At 36.1% G+C, this 17,995-nt stretch overlaps 1 protein-coding gene across 2 annotated transcripts in view; it reads left to right on the top strand.

Moving 5' to 3' along the window:
* Positions 1 to 17,995, top strand: part of LOC131064287 (potassium channel KOR2) — a 276,576-nt gene that overhangs the window by 40,289 nt on the left and 218,292 nt on the right. For both annotated transcript variants that reach the window (XM_057998385.2, XM_057998387.2), the window contains exon 4: positions 14,193 to 14,532. In XM_057998385.2, coding sequence (XP_057854368.2) covers positions 14,193 to 14,532 — 340 coding nt within the window. The remainder of the gene's footprint in view (positions 1 to 14,192; positions 14,533 to 17,995) is intronic.

The following is a 17,995-nucleotide window of genomic DNA, read 5'->3' as shown; positions in this document are numbered from 1 at the left end:
ATTCTTACGAAGCTCCTAGCTTTGCTAATTTGATATTTGGTGATAGCAAAACACCTGAGGCAAAGGGTATGATGTATCTGAGTCAGGATATTTTGAAATCCTTGAGGGACAATCTCCAACATGCACAGAATCAGTAGAAGTTGTATGTTGATCAACAACGGATTGAGCGCACCTTTGAGGTGGGTGACATGGTTTACTTGAGGCTCCAACCTTACAGACAATCTATTCTCAAGAAGGGTGGAGTTGAGAAATTGAAGCCACGTTTCCACGAGTCTTTCAGAGTTAGCAGGAGAGTTGGGGAAGTGGCATATGAGTTGGAACTTCCGGCAAGCAGCAGGATTCACAATATATTTTATGTGTCTCGCCTTAAGAAGACTCTTGGACATAATGTTGTAGCTTCAGTTGAGTTGCCTCCACTTGATGAGGAGGGAGAGTTGGTTTTGATTCTTGAAGCTATCATTGACTTTAGAGAGCGTTCTTTGAGAAAATGGGTGATCAAGGAGTACTTGATCAAATGGAAGAACTTACTAGTTGAGGATGCCACTTGGGACAATGAGGAGATTCTGCAGCATCCAGGCTTGCGATTGCTTGAGGGAAAGCAACCTTGGGGAGGGTGGACTGTAATGTCCCCTTCTCAGGAGGAGGTAATCAGTGGTCCATTAGCCTATTTTGGAAACCCGTAGGCTGAATGGAATGAGGAATTAGTGTTTCCTATTTTCTAAGAGGATTCCTCGCAGTTTTCAGAGATGTTCTAGTTGGAGTTTGGCAAAAAGAATTGAGGATTCCTTCTAGGTTTTTCAAGAGCTTCACGATGGTTTAACATGCATTCTGTTCCTGAGTGATTTTTGAACTTACTATTATTAGTAAGTTGGTAGCAACTGATTGAATTTTGAGGTTTTTTTGTGTTTTCCGAGCTCTCTCACAAGGTTCGACAAGCATGTCTTTCAGAGATGTTTTCATGACTTACTATTTTTAGTAACTATCTGTTCAGGCAGAGCTCTTTGTGGCAGTCTTGAGCAGAGTTCCAATCCAGTCCAGAATTGGTATTTTCTGCGCTCCAGTTCATATGGTTGATTTGGCAGTTATAATTGATTAATTAAATATTATCACTTTATTCTAAAGTCTAAAATTTAATTATTTCATTGATTATTTTGGAGGAATGACTTAGGAAGGAGAATATTATATTATTTATCCTAAGTCACATTTTTATTTCCCTAAGTTGATGGCAAAAATGAACGTGTTTTATGCCTTGTAATGTTAATATTATAACATGGTGATTTCTTTTGGAAAAGTTTGCCTAAGGGAGATTGGAAGTGGATGCCATACTTGGAGGGGGATATGAAATGAAATGCAAATGAATGAAAGGAAATTTGGGCGCCATTTCATGTGAATTTGAGATTCAAAAATCTATTTATACAAGGTGGGGGCACCTCATTTGGGTATCTTGAAGAAATCATATCGTTATGTTGCCAGAATGGTGAGTGAATTGAGCTTCGGAGTTGTGCTCCCTAGTTTTGCCAGTTTCCTACTTGAGACATAGTACCTAGCTGAGTGGTGGATCGTTGGTGAAGTTTTCAATGTACATTTTCATATTTTCAGTGTGGCTAGGTTGGTGTGGCTCAAGCGAAGATTTGATCATATCTCCTTGCTTGTGCAATCAATCATTCTGGGTATTAGCTTGTTGGAAGTGTATTCGGAGGGCGATCATTCTTCTACTTTGGCGTTTCGTTTGGTGTGCATTCTGATTTTTGGCAGCAAATTGTACTCCCCAGCTAGGCTGTACCATTCCTTGTTTGCCTTGGGTTGCGTGTTGGCTGTTGGTGGTGTTCGCGGTGCAGGTTTGAGGTTCTTGTTGCATTGCCTCAGTTACATCTTTTATTTGTTTCTGATTTTGTGTCATTCAGTGAAGATTTAGGCAAGTTATGAGTATAATAGTGAAGTTGGTAGTGGTTGTTTTCTACGTGTTATGCGGATAGCAGATTGTATTTTCAGTTTAGTGATCAGTGGTGTGTTATTTCTTAAGGGTGTGTTTGATTTTGCTAATTGTGTTAAGCTTGGAGTTATTCATCAGTATTGGACAGTATACTCTCTCTTTTCTATGGATTGTATCCCTTTATTGTAAGGTTGGATAGTAGTACTAACACCCATTTCTGGATTGTAAAGGAAACCCCCGCTGAAAAGTGGAAGAGGTTGGCGTGCTACCTACATTTGTCTTTGTAATATTGTTCTCCCGCTGCACAAGTGGTAGAGTGATTGTAATTTTCATTCATATCCTCCTGCTGCATAAGTGGTAGAGTTGATTTGTAATTTCTTTGTATTGTCCTCCCATTGCAGAAGCGGTTGAGTTGAGTTGGTTTAGTAATAAGTCGTCCCGCTGAAATATCATAGTAGAGTGATTTGTGCTTGAGTTTGTTTTTGTTTACTTGGTTGGTTTACCACCAATTTTCCTTGTTTTACCCGCTAGAAAGTTGAAGGGGCTGGCTTGCCACCCATTATTGTAATAAGCATTTTCAGAAGTTTGCATCCAACGATCCCCTGCCACCGTATGCTCTCACCCTCCCAACTTGGGCTCTCGGTGACCAAAAGGTGTAGGGTTCCTTTCAGCTAGTTTAGATTTTATTATGCTAACCCTAATGGGTGTTGGTGTGCTTGTAAACTGTTAAAATAAAAAAAATTGTTGGCGATATTAGAGCTTCGCATGTCATACCACTGCGAAGCTCTCTGGAAACCCAGAGAAATAAGCTTCCCTTGTCTCCACTTAAAAATAGTAAGTTTGCCAAACTCTGTTGCTTGCTATGCATGTACCATCATTGTGAAGCTTTTTGAAAACCCAAAAGGAATCCAGAACCCAAACTAACAAACTCCAACATGCAAGCCACCAAAAATGCTGAAACATCCTCCCAGAGGTTGGAAACCCTAAGTTCTACTTCCAACTAGCCTGCGGGTCTCCGAAATAGGCTAACGGTCAACTGAGCTGATTATTGCTGAGAAGGGGACATTACAGATTGGGGCTTAAATATAATAGTTATCAAATGTATTATGAAAGCTAAATGTTCATTAGTTGCAATAGTTGAATCCAAGCATAATAGTTATGTTGAAATATGTTGATCTCCCTAGTAAGAAGTATCGTAAATCTTACTAGTTAAGAGTAAACCTAATGCTAAATTGATCTAATTATAATTCTAGGACAAAAATTGGAAGGGGACATTGCAGCCCCTTATTCATAGGAAAAACACCCCAACCCGCAACAAGATTTTCCCTCAAGAAGCAAGGAATTTGAACTTTGGAATTAGAAATATCCTTGAAGGTTCAATGCAAAAAGAAGCGGGATTGAGAAGAATTGCAAAAATAAATGCCCAACGTTTGTTGTTGGAATGCCTTTAGGACTGGTACTAGGTACTCAGCTTTGAATTTCAGCTCTTTTCTTTGCTTATGCAACCCTTGAAGTGGTTGCATGTCTTTTGGTGCTAGGAGATGGGTTATTGGGTTTTGAATGTCTCTTAATAGTTGTGCAAAAAATGGTCGAAATTTGAAAAGAATGGCCTGAGTTCTTGCTCAATTTGTCCTTCTACAATGAAATGTCTTTGAAAATTTCCAATAATTTCTCAAGGTTAAATAAAGAGTTGCTAGGGCTTGTTGCTATCAAATCGGTCAAGGAATGGGCTCCATTCCTAGTGGGCCTTTGTAATAAACTGTTCATGGAAAAGTAGATGGCTTGAGCTACTTTGAGAGGCAGATTTGTTAATTTTTACCTTGAATCCTTGTGAGCATTGCATGTGCCACCTATGGCTACCATTGATTTGTCCTTCAAATAAATGAAAAAGATGTTATGAGCCAGTCACTTGTTCAATTGTGGATGTTCACACTCTTGCATCGACATAAGTACATAGAACATTTTGTCATGTCCCCTCCTGGATTGTTATATATATATACGGAGAGAAAGAGAGAGACCCTAAATGAAGAAATTATTATTATTGTGGGTCCCACTTTTCCCTTCTCAATGGCTGGTGGCTGAAGATAATAGGAAGACCCAAGAAAACACAAATAAAAATTTATCAATTCACCAGCTTGAGAGCTGCTGCTAATTTAAGTGTCCAACATATCTTTTTGGCAGACCGGATTTGACACATGTCAGAATAGTCTCCCTTGCAACAACTTAAACTCCTTCCAAAATCTTCTAAAAGTGAAATATGAACCACTCAATGAGCCACATCACCTCTTGTCTCCATTCACAGGCATATCATTTCCTATGCTGCCAATATAATAATCTTTAGAAATATAGTGGGTAACGTGGCTCATGGCAATATCATTAAGACATAGCACAGAGTTGACTAAAGTAGTGATAAGTATATGTTTGAAAGCAATTAACATATGAAGTGATATGCAGCGATTATGTCTTACGGAGATAATAGTGTCATCACTAAATGTCAGCGATAATGTCTTGAGAGCAAAGCTCAGTGGCTACTCCACTTGGCGGCATGATTTGGTAAGGATCTCTAACAGCAACATCATTAAAGAAAATTGATTATATTGATTGATATGTTCACACGCAATATCAAGAGTTGATGTCTATATTAATAAAACAACCCGGTTATGAGCAGCAATCATATTAAGAAATGCATTTAATAAACTTATGTCTGTTGAGAACAAAGATAAAACAAGTCAAATTTACTTATTATCAAGATGGTTGATTGGGTCAACTATATGAGAGACGGTTACATTATAATGATCGATCTGTTTAAGAATCATCAATGATCAGCAAAATCATTAAGGAAAACAAGATTCTGATTTGTTAAGTAACCGATCAAAGTATAACCAAAAGGTGCGATTTAGGATAAATTAAGAATACGTGTCTATTCAAACATCGTTTCCCATCATATATTAAGACCATTGAATTCACCCGGGATGGGGGGAATTAGGCCAAGGAAGGATCGGGCTATGTGACAATTGATTTACAGCAGCGAATAGAAGAGGATTCACGGAGGAATATATGAAGCCACGGGAAGGCAATCTCAGTCCACATCCACACTCTGTCCAACATGGTACGGATATACAATAATCGTAGAAAGTCAGGAGGAGTTGTCCAACTTTAGCCTATTACGGCAATCACTAGATCACTGCCAGTACAAGCCTCGTATCAAATAAGAGGATCAGGTCTGGGTGATCAGCAACAGTCAAGCTTACATATACACTAAAGGAAAATATCGGCAACATCATACACTCTCAATTAGTAGCAAATATCATGTGAATATACGTGAAGTAATTTTAGGAACAACAGTCATTATATATACATACTGTAAAGGTTAAGATCATATTCATGATAAGAAGATAAAAAATGGGTCTTCAATGGGGAGAACATAGGAAAAGATAGGAGTTACTGCTGCGTAGACAAAGGAAAGAGTAAAGGAGGGAAATAGCAGAGGTGCCAGAGGTACGTATATGTGTGTGGATGTGTGTGCCACACACATATAAATATACGTGTAGTTTTTAATAGTTATATCATTATTATTATAATGTGTAGTTACAGAATTATTATAATGTGTTTTTAATAGTTATGACATAATTATTATAATATGTATGTACAAAATTATGTCATCATTATTACAATGTTGTATGTTATAGAATTTTAGCATAATGTTGTATGTCACAAGATTATAATTTAAGTAATAATGATAATAGGAATTATAATGACATTGATAATATGAATTGTTATGAAATGTTGTATATCAATGAATGGCAATAATATGATTATAAGATGGAGGCTATTGGGAGGAAATCTCTGTAGCCTAATTCAAGGATTATGATAATCCCTGGTAGGCAATATATAATGAATTTCTATATGCATATATGTTATGGCTTGGTTGACAAAGTTCATCCAAGAAGAGACGGATCTGGCCGGTCCTCTCTGGTGGACTTGGATGGTGAGATGCATCATCCAAGGCAAGGAATCGATCATATATGATGGTCTCCCTTGGTATGGTTTCGATGTACGAAATTACATCCAAGACAGGAATCGAATTAACCTTCGATTTCTTGGATGGCTTGGGTGTAAGAAATTACATCCAAGACAGGAATTGAATTAACCTTCGATTTCCTGGTATGGCTTGGAACCAAGATGGGTTCCAAGAAGGTGAGCTTCACAGCTGCCTATGGACATGTCCCAGTATTGCACTCGTATCCTTTTTATTAAATAAGAATTGAAGATTAGGGTTAATTACGTAATGGAAGTTTAATTGCAAATTAGATTAGTTATATATATATATATATACTTGTTGTATTCTAACAATCTGTTTTGCAGGACAGTGATCCCTAACTAGTAGGGACATTACACATTTGCACAATGAAACATGGTGACTTCATATGATTCTCCCATCAAAGTGTGGTAGTCATCTATCAAAATGAGCCCAAGGACCTTGTGGTTTTGACTTGATAGATTGCACAATTTCATTGTAAAGCTATGAGATTTGTTGGATTATCCATGTCATGAAACATTCATAGTTCTACATAATCCCTAAACTCCCCTTGGTGCACATGAAAAAGAATAGAGGGTCCTACCTCATTGACGTGGAACTCAACAACCAATGGCACAAATGCTTGCCAACAACTTTGAAAATGCTTGCTTTAGATAGAGTGAGCTGTTGAATTGGAAATGGAATGATGTCTAGCACAACCCTAAGGGCACAAAAGCTTTGATAATTCAGCCCACCATCTAGTATTATTTACATCATAATTTGCAGGCCCATACCATGAAGGACATTAAATGGCTGATGCAAACTCCTTGATGATGATCGCCCATGGGTACCAAAACTAATATTTGCTACTAGCACATTGGTCAATCTCTACAAGTGAATAAAATTGCTATGTTAACACACATCATTGAATAGTGGGAGATTGAAGTACCAAGAGCTCAAAAATAACCCAAATCTCTTTTGGGTCATTAGATCAAAGTAATCAAATGGTTTCTAGAGGCTAAAAATTCAATCAAATAAAGAACTCTTGCATTTACTCAAAACCTAAGAATAGGGCCACCATGAATAGGAACTCAAAGCTCAGATAAGGCAAGGAAAATATAACATTTATAATTACCAGGGAAGGGAATAAAGCTACGCAAGCATGAAATAAGGCCTTGTAAAGATCTTTTGGATTGGTACTTAACATAGAAAACTAAGAACAAGAACAGGGAACAATGGAGCTTGGTGGAGGCACAAGAATGGGTCCATAGTTAATTTCTTAGGTTTTTTATCAATTCTAAGACACAAGAACATTAGGAAGAATTGGAAAAGGTGAACATAGGGATGAAAGGTAGCGAAGAGAAAAGTTTGAAAATGGAGTGCAAGAAATTGCACTGTGGTTTTGGCAACTCATAGGGGTTTTTCCACTTACTAGAATAATGAACTTGGAAATGAAAGAAGACCAACCTTAATCCATTGAGAAATAGAGTTAGGAAAAGAAAAGATAACACCCCTCATCTAAAATTGGAGCTATAGATAGCTTAATTTGCATATTATTCATGCTTTACATATTAGAGTTATTGTACTTTCCATTTGTTAGCGAGTATGTTTATGCCTCGTTTGTCAATTGAATTAGTTGATGATGGTTGGAATTCCTTGGCAACTATTGAAAAGCTTATATAGTTCTTTTGTTCTTGAGAAAAGGGACCATGTTCTTGGAAATGATTCCCTACCCCATTGTTGTATAAAATCATTGAAACATTAAAGGAATAAAGAAACAAATGTTATATCTTTTGAAATACCCTTTATTCTTATATGAATCAATCATCTACTAAAATACTCTATTTATTATACTTAAGTAATTGCATATCTAGATAGCAAGTAAACATTTGGCTTATCAAAATTTCAAGAGTAATAGGCTCTTATACTAATGCTTTTGATATTATTAAGTGATCACATTTGATGTAATATAACAAACTCTGGGCACATACATAGATGTTCCTCTATTTAGTTACAAAAGAAGTGACAAAGTGCATTGTAGTTAAGACTCAAAAATCTCATCTACCTAAAACAAAATATCCATGTCAAATGGGCACGAGGCCACTTATTTATAGTAAAAACATCCCGAGATGCAATAGGATTTCCCTTCAAAAGAAAGGAATTTGAATTTTGAAATGTTTGAAGACAAAAATCCCATTGAAAGCTAGGTAGTGAAAGGAGTCATACTAAGAAGAACAATGGATATAAATGCCCCATGTCTACTATTGGAGTAGCTTTGGGATGGGTGCTAGGTACTTAGCTTTGAATTTCAACTATCTACCCTCAATATGCAATAGATGGGGTGGTTGCATGTCTTGTTGGTGCTTGAAGAGGGCTATTGGGTTTTGAATTATTCTCAATACTTGTACATAGAATGGTCAAGATTTGAAAGGAGCAGCTTGGATTCTTGATTAATGTGCACTTCTACAGTTGCAATTACTTCAAAGTTTTCCATTGAATTCCCAAACTTAAAAACTTGGTTACGAGGGCTTGTCATTATCAAAATTGTTCGAGAAATGGGCTACATTTCTTGCAGGCCATCATAATAGATATGTTGTGGCAAATCGGATGGCTTGCACTACTTCAAGAGTGAGATATGCTACCTTTTAACTTGAAGCTCCAAGAACATGCCATATAGCACTTGTGAGTACCATTGACTTGTCCTTTAGATAAATGAAAAAATGTTATGAACCTGCCATCTGTTCAATTGTTTATTCATACATTCATGTGCCAAAAAAATACGTAAAACATAGCTGAGAATCAAACACAATGAGCTCATATGATTTTCTATTGACTTGTGATAGTTTTCAATCAAAATGATCAAAAGGATCGTAGGTTCTTGGCTTGACAAACTGCATAGTTTTGTCATAAATCTCTATAAGCCGCTAGATTATCCATGTCACTAAAGATCCACAGATTTTCATAATCACTAAATATATTAGGTTGGTGCAGATGAAAAAGAATTGAGGGTCCCACCTAATTGACATGGAATGCAATAACCAATGACAAATTACTTGATAGCTCTAGAAATGTTCCCTTGATATATCACAAGTTGTTACATTGGAAATTAACTGGATGGTTGGTGCAACCCTAAGTTCACAAAAGATTTGATGATTCTCATGGATAGTGGGAGTCCACCATTTAGTACTACTGGGATCACAAGTTTTGGGCCTAATAACATGAAGAAAATCAAACGACCAAGGCAAACTCTTTGAATATGATCCAATGTATCATGGGGTGTGGAATTAATGTTTGCCATTGTCACATCAGGGAACCTCCATTAGCCAATCAAACTACCATGTTAGCATACATCAACCAATAGTGGGAGTTTGAAGCACAAGGAGAACAAAAGTAACTCAAGTCTACAATGGGCCATCAAATTAAAGAAATCCAATGGTTGGTGAAGGTTGAGACTTAAAATAAATAAATAACTTCTACATGAACTCAAAATATAAGAATAGGGCTGCCACAAATAAGAACTCAAATCTTGTCCATTGCAAGAAAAAATTGCTCATTGGTCATTAGTAGGGAAGATAATAAATGCATGTAGGCATGAAATAAGGCCTTCTAAAGGTCTCTCAGGTTAGTAATTAATACAATGGACCACGAATAAGAATAGGGAAACAATGGAGCTCAACAAAGGTACAAGAATGGAGGCATAATTAATTTATTATTAAATCTCATAAGGGACATTACAATCACCCAGGAAAGGGTACTATCATGGCATCCACTATCATTCTTTAGCCAATCTCCAATCTTTCCCTGAGATTCAGATAATTTCTTCACAATATTTGGAGGTGTCCAACTTGCTGCACAATAAGTATTAATTTTCAATACCAGCAAAATGATTTACAAATTTATATTCTATTCATAAACTTCATAAATTTTGATATAATAAATCCTCAATACTAGGAAAGATACTTTGTTATCAAACAAATCTCTTGAATCTTGTTCTTTTAGCACAAAGGTGATTTTCATATGAAGCTGCACCAATGGAATTTGAGTGTTTTGGTCCTCAAATGCCCAAATCTGTAGCACATCATCAATCATTGGGTGGAGTTACACTGCCTTCCGTGTTCTTGTTTGTCAAGAAAACCACTGGGATTTTTGTTCCTTTGATGAGAAATCTGGCCACATGCACAAATCTCCGAAAGAGAAAATAAACAAACTCAAAATGAATGCCGTTTTCTCCCTTAGCCTCCTTTTATAACTTCTTGCAGAACTTCTCGGAATATAAAATTATTAAATCACTTTTTAAAAATAATAAATCTTTTTGCTCATAAAGTGACTTGTAATATTTCTTTTATTTTATTTTATTGTGGTGCTAGGTAAAGTTACTTTATTAAAATAAAGTATTAAACTCAAAGTACAAATAATTAAAGACAAGTTGCCACAACAACTTAATTTAATTAATTAGTTAACTTCTTCTTTGCAAACCTCGGCTGAAAATGGCAAAATTACAGCATACTTTTGCCAAATTGGCATTATTTCTGCTTTGGAAGTTGTGTTGGCTATGGCAAGGTTACATTTGGACAATAGCAATTAACCCATGTACATACCATGTTCCCTTTGTATATGTTCTCTTTGGGTTGATACGCTTTGAGTTCTTTGTTGAAGTTATATTGAGTACCTTTATGTGAACCATTCTCGACTATGTTGTATTCAATGATCATTATAGTGATAGCAAATGAAAATATTATATTTCTTTGATACTGCTTTGTGGGCATTTTTTTATGGCTTTGCATATCTTTTGTAGATGGTTTATTGTGCATGTCTTTTAGTCTTCTACTAATGTATTTCATTTAATGATTGCTACCTTTACTTGCCATTATGTAGAAATGTTTGTTCCAGACATATTGATCGATCTATGTTATTCAATTCCATTGTGCAATTATTATCACCTAAATGTTGGAACAAAACTATAATTTGGTGGAGGTAATTTTGATGTGTTTTTTAGGACACCTCGAAAACAGAATAAAATAATAAGTGTTCTATCCTCTCTTGAACAAAGAAATCTTATATGCTAAGACGATGTGATCAAATAAAGAAATTCCAAGGTTTACAATACAAACTATGCGACTTCATTGTTGTGGATAGATTCAGTGATATGATGTGATTTTGTTGGAATCACAAGGGGACTTATGTTTATGAAGACCTGGAACATGGAATCTTACTAACTGCTTGGAATCTTAGAAAGGAAATATTGAGGGTGGAATTTCATCATGGAGAGGAAATTATTCCTTGTAGTGAGCGCATTTACATGATTGTCAAGAAATTTTGAGGGCAAAAAAATATGTAGGAAAGAAAATTTTGAGCGCTATTTCACCTAGGAGTGGAAATTTTCATATCTTGGAAGGAAATCCTATGGATTATTGGGCACAATTTTAACTAGGGAAGGAAATATTGTGTGCTTTGAGCCTTGGAAAGGAAATGTTGGAGCGGAAATGAGACTAGTGCAAGGAAATGACTGGAAATTGTGAGTCCAATTCCCCTTAGGAATGGAAATCTTCATCTTGGATTGGAAATCTTGAGTGGAAATTTACCTAGTAAAGGAAATCCTTGAGCACTAATTCATCATGGGAAGGAAATTTCTTGCCTTTGATGCCTTGGAAGTGGGTTTCCTCATTTTTTCCTTTCAATTTTAAACTTGAAACAAGGATTTTAAATCTCATTTCAAAAATTCCTCACTTCAACTCCCTTAACAAAGTGCCTTTCAAACTTGCAATTCCATACTTCAAACAAGGATTTTCCAAGGATTTTTCACAAAATTTTCTCTATTTTCCTCTCCTGACAAAGTTGGATTAAATCTGACGTTGGCAAGGAATTTTCTTTGGCTTGGTGTCACATTCCTTGGAATTTTTTCACCATTTTCCACACTTAGCATTTTCCTCATTTCACTTTCCTGACAACTTTCCTTGATAATATTTGACACTTTTCTTGCACTTGACAACATTTCTTGTGCTTTGTTGAGTGAACATTATGAATTCCCTCAAGTTTTTGCTCTGCACTTCCTCATTTTGAAGGTCACCCATCCACAGATGCTAGACTTAGATTTCCAATTAGAGACTACCCCTGGGCTTGAATTTGAACAACTTCCACTTTCATTCCATGGAACAATTGCGCATTTCCAATCTCAAGCAAGGAAATTTCCTAAGACGGATGGTGGATTACACATTGAGCTCCCATCCTAAACCTGGGATTGTTGACCTTAGACACAATGAATTTCTTGACTTGATCTATCCAATTCCAAGGACAAGGTTTCGCCCTCTTAATCATTTCAAGAATTGATCAAATGCTCTTCCAGACTGACAATACATCACCTTCTTTAAGAGCTAGGAGACAAAACTACTGCCAAGCTATGAAAAACTAACAAACACACTAAGCTAGAAAGCGAAAGAGTGGGGGGGTCCCCATTTGCAATGGGGCGATGTGTGAAAACATCACAATAGGTATGCCATAGTTGTAACTCGCACCATCTTACAGTTGTAACTCTTAACAATCCTATATTCTAATTATATTAGATACAATTTTAAAATTTGATCACACTTGCAGAGATGCTATTGCACATAGAATTTCAAATTGCACTGCAGCAAGGGAATGCTACAGAACTGTCAAAAGTTCTGTGCTTCTAATTTCATATTTTTCCTTTCATAAATACAGTTCTCATCTCAGCAACAATTTGTTCCAGAGTGACCAGGATCGAACTATGTTATTCAATTCCACTTTGCAAGCATTATTGTCTAAATGTTGAGCAAAACTATATAACTTATGCCACAGTTGTAACTTGCGCTATCTTATAGTTGAATCTTATTTCACAAATGTATTAGATACAACCTTAAAGTTTATCACATACCTTTCAAATTGCAGAGATGTACTTGCACATAGAATTTTAAATAGTTTTGTAGCAAGGGAATGCTACAGAACAATGCAGAAGACCAGTGCTGCTAATTTCATGTTTTTCTTTCACAGATACAATTCTGATCTCAGCAAACTAGAATACCATATTTTGTCGAAATGTACTCTATAATAGCAATATGTGGGAGATTACAAGCTTAGTGGTACTTTGAGACTAAACTGTATGATTATTAGTCTATTTTAGGATTTTGTTCATATTTTAGCTAAACCTTCTTCTATGAGTGGTCTTCAGTCTTTTTCTTATTAAATCAGTCCACACATATCCACAATATAAAATGTATATAATAGAATGCACACTATGATGTCAAATGCCACTTTTTAACGGTACAAATTGTGAGTGCAACTGATGTCCTGCATTCAGTTCAAGAAATGAAAAATCCAGTGACTTACAAAAGCAACAAGGTATAGGCTGCTGCTAAATATATATACTTGTAGATTCTAGCAATTTAAATCTGATGCAAAAAGAGGCAGATGTAGTACCAAACTTGTGATAATTTACAGAATCCTTTGATCCTGGAGTTTTCATAACTTCAATTGATCTTAAATAGTGAGTCCACATAAAATATTTTGCAATCTAATATACCTGTTATCGTGTTCAAAACACAAACAGAGTTTAAGTTACCAAAAGATAGCACTGGTAAAGTCAAAGAGAGAGGAGTAAATTGGAAATCCTATTGACTAATGATTAATTTGCATTGATTATCCAAATATGAACATCTTTTGAAGAGAACAGCAGACAGACTCACATAATGCCACAGATAGAAACAATCACTGACGTCAAAAAATATTTCAGCCATTGACATCACAAAACATTTCAATGATAAACCCCAAATTTTTTAGTTGGATTTAGCCAAAGTCGGTCTATGACATTGGCATCTCCTCGTCGCAGTGTATACCAATGTTTTTAACTTTTTTGGGTAACCTTGCAGTTTAAGTATTGCCTTTCTATGTCAGGAGAGACATATTATTCTTGTTGGATAGCAAGTAAAAGCCTCTACAATTTTTTTTCTTCTCTAGTTTGAATTTTACTGGGTGCATTATATTGATGACCTTTTCATTGCATGCAAACTCCTTGAGCTAAACCTTACTGGTTGTGATAGTTGCTTTGGTAGTGGATATGAATATCCACCGGCTATCATCATGGTGCATATGCTTAGATCAATTCTTCTATCTGATGTTTCAAATATTTATCTGATTTTAAAGTCAGTGTATGAAGATTAACATATTGATACTATTGCACATTATTATTTTTAATTATATTTTTTCTGAGATATTTAAGTTGATCAGACTGCAGGGAGAGAGGAAGGATTAAGATACCTGTTGTGGATTCGGTTATATCGAGTGAGGAAGCTTACAGAGTTTTTCCAGAAAATGGAAAAGGATATCCGTATAAATTATCTATTCACAAGAATAGTGAAACTTATAGCTGTAGAGCTCTATTGCACACATACTGCTGCTTGCATTTTTTATTATCTGGCAACAACCCTTCCAGAATCAAAAGAAGGATTTACATGGATTGGGAGCTTAACTTTGGGTGATTACCACTTTAGAGATTTCAGAGAGATCAGTGTTGAGAGGCGGTACATAACATCACTTTATTTTGCCATTGTTACCATGGCTACTGTTGGTATTTTTCTATTGCTTAAAACCTTTAAAAGTTTAAATGTCAAGTAGTCCTAACTATAACTGCTATAATATAATTTTCTTATATTCAACTTCTGTTGTTTTTGGCTTACAAGTTCTTTGTTGATGAACTTTAGTTTTAATAAATAATCCAATTTTCTGCAGATACAAACACAAGTAGTTAAAAAAAAATGTGTGAAATAATAATGAAAAAGTTAACATTAAAAAAATATTCATTGAACTTACTAAGGGCAAAGCTAAGAACAAAGTTTATTTTTAGAAGGAACTTGCAAGTAGTGCAAGACTTTTTTCCAATTGCTTGAGTCAGAAACATTTTGTAATGATTTCAATTGAACTCCTCAATTGTGTTTAACTTAACTCAAATTTGTATACACAGTATAGTCAATAGTCACCTTGTTTTAAATAGATCTATTGCATCCAAATAGCTTGTAAAAATAATTAGTATGCAAAAGAGTTGTTAGTGCCAAAATCGGCAGGCCTACAAATCTTTGCGTTTCAGGACACATTTATAGTCAATTTCCTTGTGAGGATAGTTAATTTTAGTCATGTGGTCATTCTCAAGTTATTAGAAATCATTTAGGGATATAGAATGACAAGTTATGATGATTCAAAGATTTTGGTGCTTGAAAGATTTAGGGTGGAACAAAAGATGATACATTGATGAAGGTTAGAACAATAGGATGGAACAAGTTTCTAAACTCTTTTCAGCACTTTGTCCAAACAAGCAAATGTAAGCAATGACATTACAAAGGGAAGGATTCTAATGACAATGGAAGTTGTCACACTATTCTAGTGGCTTAACTATTGCAAAAGAGTGACTCAAATGGAAATGACATTAAGAAAACCATGACAAAGGAATAGAGAAAACAAATCTAAGTCCAAATCACACATGTATGCTCGCAATGGGAATGAGAAAGGAAGATTAGAGCAGCTGAGTAGCCAAAAATATTCAATTAGTGTCAGCAATTAGTTAAAGTTCAATGAAAAATCACACTTTTGGCATGGCTGTGCCACTCTAAAAGTGTTATTCAGTTGGTTATTATTGTTAGGAATTGTGACAACTAAACCACTCAAGTCAAGTTGTTCTTTCTTAGTGATAATGCCTCTCTAAAAGGTTAAGCGATGGTGGCATAGACATGTGACAAGATGAAAATGGCTTTAAACCATAAGTTGTTTTTGCATTTTTCCTAAGTTGTTGGTTCCAGTTTGGGTTTAGGTCTAGGTTTGGGGATTTAGTTCGCCGGTTCAGCTAAACTTGTTTTTGGGATTTGGGTTCGATAGTACAAAAACCATGTAAAAATCATATATATATATGTATGTGTGTGTGTGTATGTATGTATGTATGTAATCATAGAAACAAGACTCAGACTCGACGTGGACTCGACAAGGGTGACTCGACTCGGTACTTTGGACTCAGCAAAAAAACTCGACAAAGATGAAAGATCCCTGATGGATCCCCTTGCTGATCTGCTGTAATTTTTAAAATAATAAACTATATTTTCCTGTGATTTTTCTGATGGTCTTACAGAATAGAGAGAAGTTGCAGAATGTTTGGTTTATTTTCCTTTTCTTTGGATATATAAGCAAGTAATGAATAAAGAACAACAAATAAGGAAGGAAACTGAAACAAGTAAGAACATTCAATTAAATCAGAATTGATACAAATTGTACCAGGCAGATTTCTGATTTATAATATCGAGATTATTCCGTATGCACTGGGGATGTGCTTACATCCAATAATGGCACCAACTAAAGGGTAGATGATGAACACAAACCAAGAACACCAGCTATGGTTGAATGAAAGTCTTCACCACTTCCAGCATATAGTGTACTTGCTGTAATGGTGGCATCAAGCTGAAACAATCACGCCCCACCTGGGAAATTCAACCACCCTACTGAAACCCTCACCAAGCAATCTGAATCTTCACGAGGAATAGCGCATACACTCTGACCAACAATGCCAATGCAAAAAGAATCCACTGCCAATCAATAGCTGAGGGCTACGTCCCAGCCAGTACCAATCATGGGGTTTGCATCCCAGATTGAAGAATTGCTCTAACAGAGCAAAATCGCACCAAACAAGTTTCCAATATGCAAAAGATAATGAGAAATTAGGTTTCCTTCTCCTTATATCTCTTTCCTTCCAAATCGAACCCTAAAGATATATGAAAAGTGCGCTTTAATATAAAGTCACATTTCCCAATATTGGGCGCCCAAGTATAGAAAAACACCACTTTTTCAATATAAAATAACTCCAAGCGCCAAAAGGACCCTGGCAAGTGAAAATCATTTAGAAAAGTTCAAGACCTTTCCAATGAGCTATAACACATGGGCATAGGAATCCAGATGAAGCCAAAAACCCCTTATTACTTCGAAATGGCTATAGACATAGCCTTATTTAAAATATTAAAATGCTAACTTAGGAAATATTTAAATATATTAAAAATATAACCCAAATAGCTACAGAAAGCTCGAAACACACCAAAAGCCTGAAACTGAACCTGTCACCTGTCTGTGACTGATGTCGGAAATCATGGATCAACTGGCAGTCTCATCCCTAAAATCTAGGGATGCTCCTAGAAACTAGGAAACACACCCAAATCTCCTGAAACTGAAACCATCTGAAAGGTCATGAATAACCTCACGACTGGCAACTGTCACGACCTCCTAAAATTTAGGGATATCCCCTAAAATCTAGGAACTGCTCCAAACTAGCTCCAAACTACCTGTAAAGCCAAAATCCAGTCACTATATGCACTAAATGAGTCCCAATCAACCTCTGCTAGCCTACGAGACTCCAATGATAGGCCAACTCCTTCATCTCTGATGTCCACTCTAGAAAGGGGACATGACAATCCTCCCCTCTTGGAGTTGCTTGCCCACAAGCAACTGAAACACCAATCCTCCACCATCCCAAATAAGACGTAAACAAATCATTGCATGTAACTGCTGCTCATCTCTGATATAAACAACATGCAATACCCCAGTTTGGAATGGCTCCTCAAAACGCTGAAGCACCTGTGCTGTCAAATCAACATTGCCTGGGTCCCAGAGCAAAGCATAACTCCCGCTGAATACCTCAAGTGAGCAATGGAAAACTATATCATCTCCATAGATCAAATATCCATAAATGCCAAGATCACTAGTGTGTCCGTGATCACCAACATGCATAACATCCGTCATAATATCCAATGAATGCCAATCCATGGAAGACCCTCTGTGATCTGACCCCATCTGACACAAGTGACACACAACTGCCACACACTGCTGCTGATGTGCCAGAAGATCTAATGCCAACTCACTAGACAATATATAATACTGACTAAAATCATCATTGTCCAGGCTAGCATCTAAAAATATGTAATCACCAACCAGCAATGAAACAATCACCCAGTCTAGAGAATTAGGTGAAACTGCCACATCAACTGGCTCAAAGTACTCACTAG

Source organism: Cryptomeria japonica, chromosome 2, assembly GCF_030272615.1.
Source record: "Cryptomeria japonica chromosome 2, Sugi_1.0, whole genome shotgun sequence".
NCBI classification, from domain to species: domain Eukaryota; kingdom Viridiplantae; phylum Streptophyta; class Pinopsida; order Cupressales; family Cupressaceae; genus Cryptomeria; species Cryptomeria japonica.
This window is presented reverse-complemented; position numbering and strand designations above follow the sequence as displayed.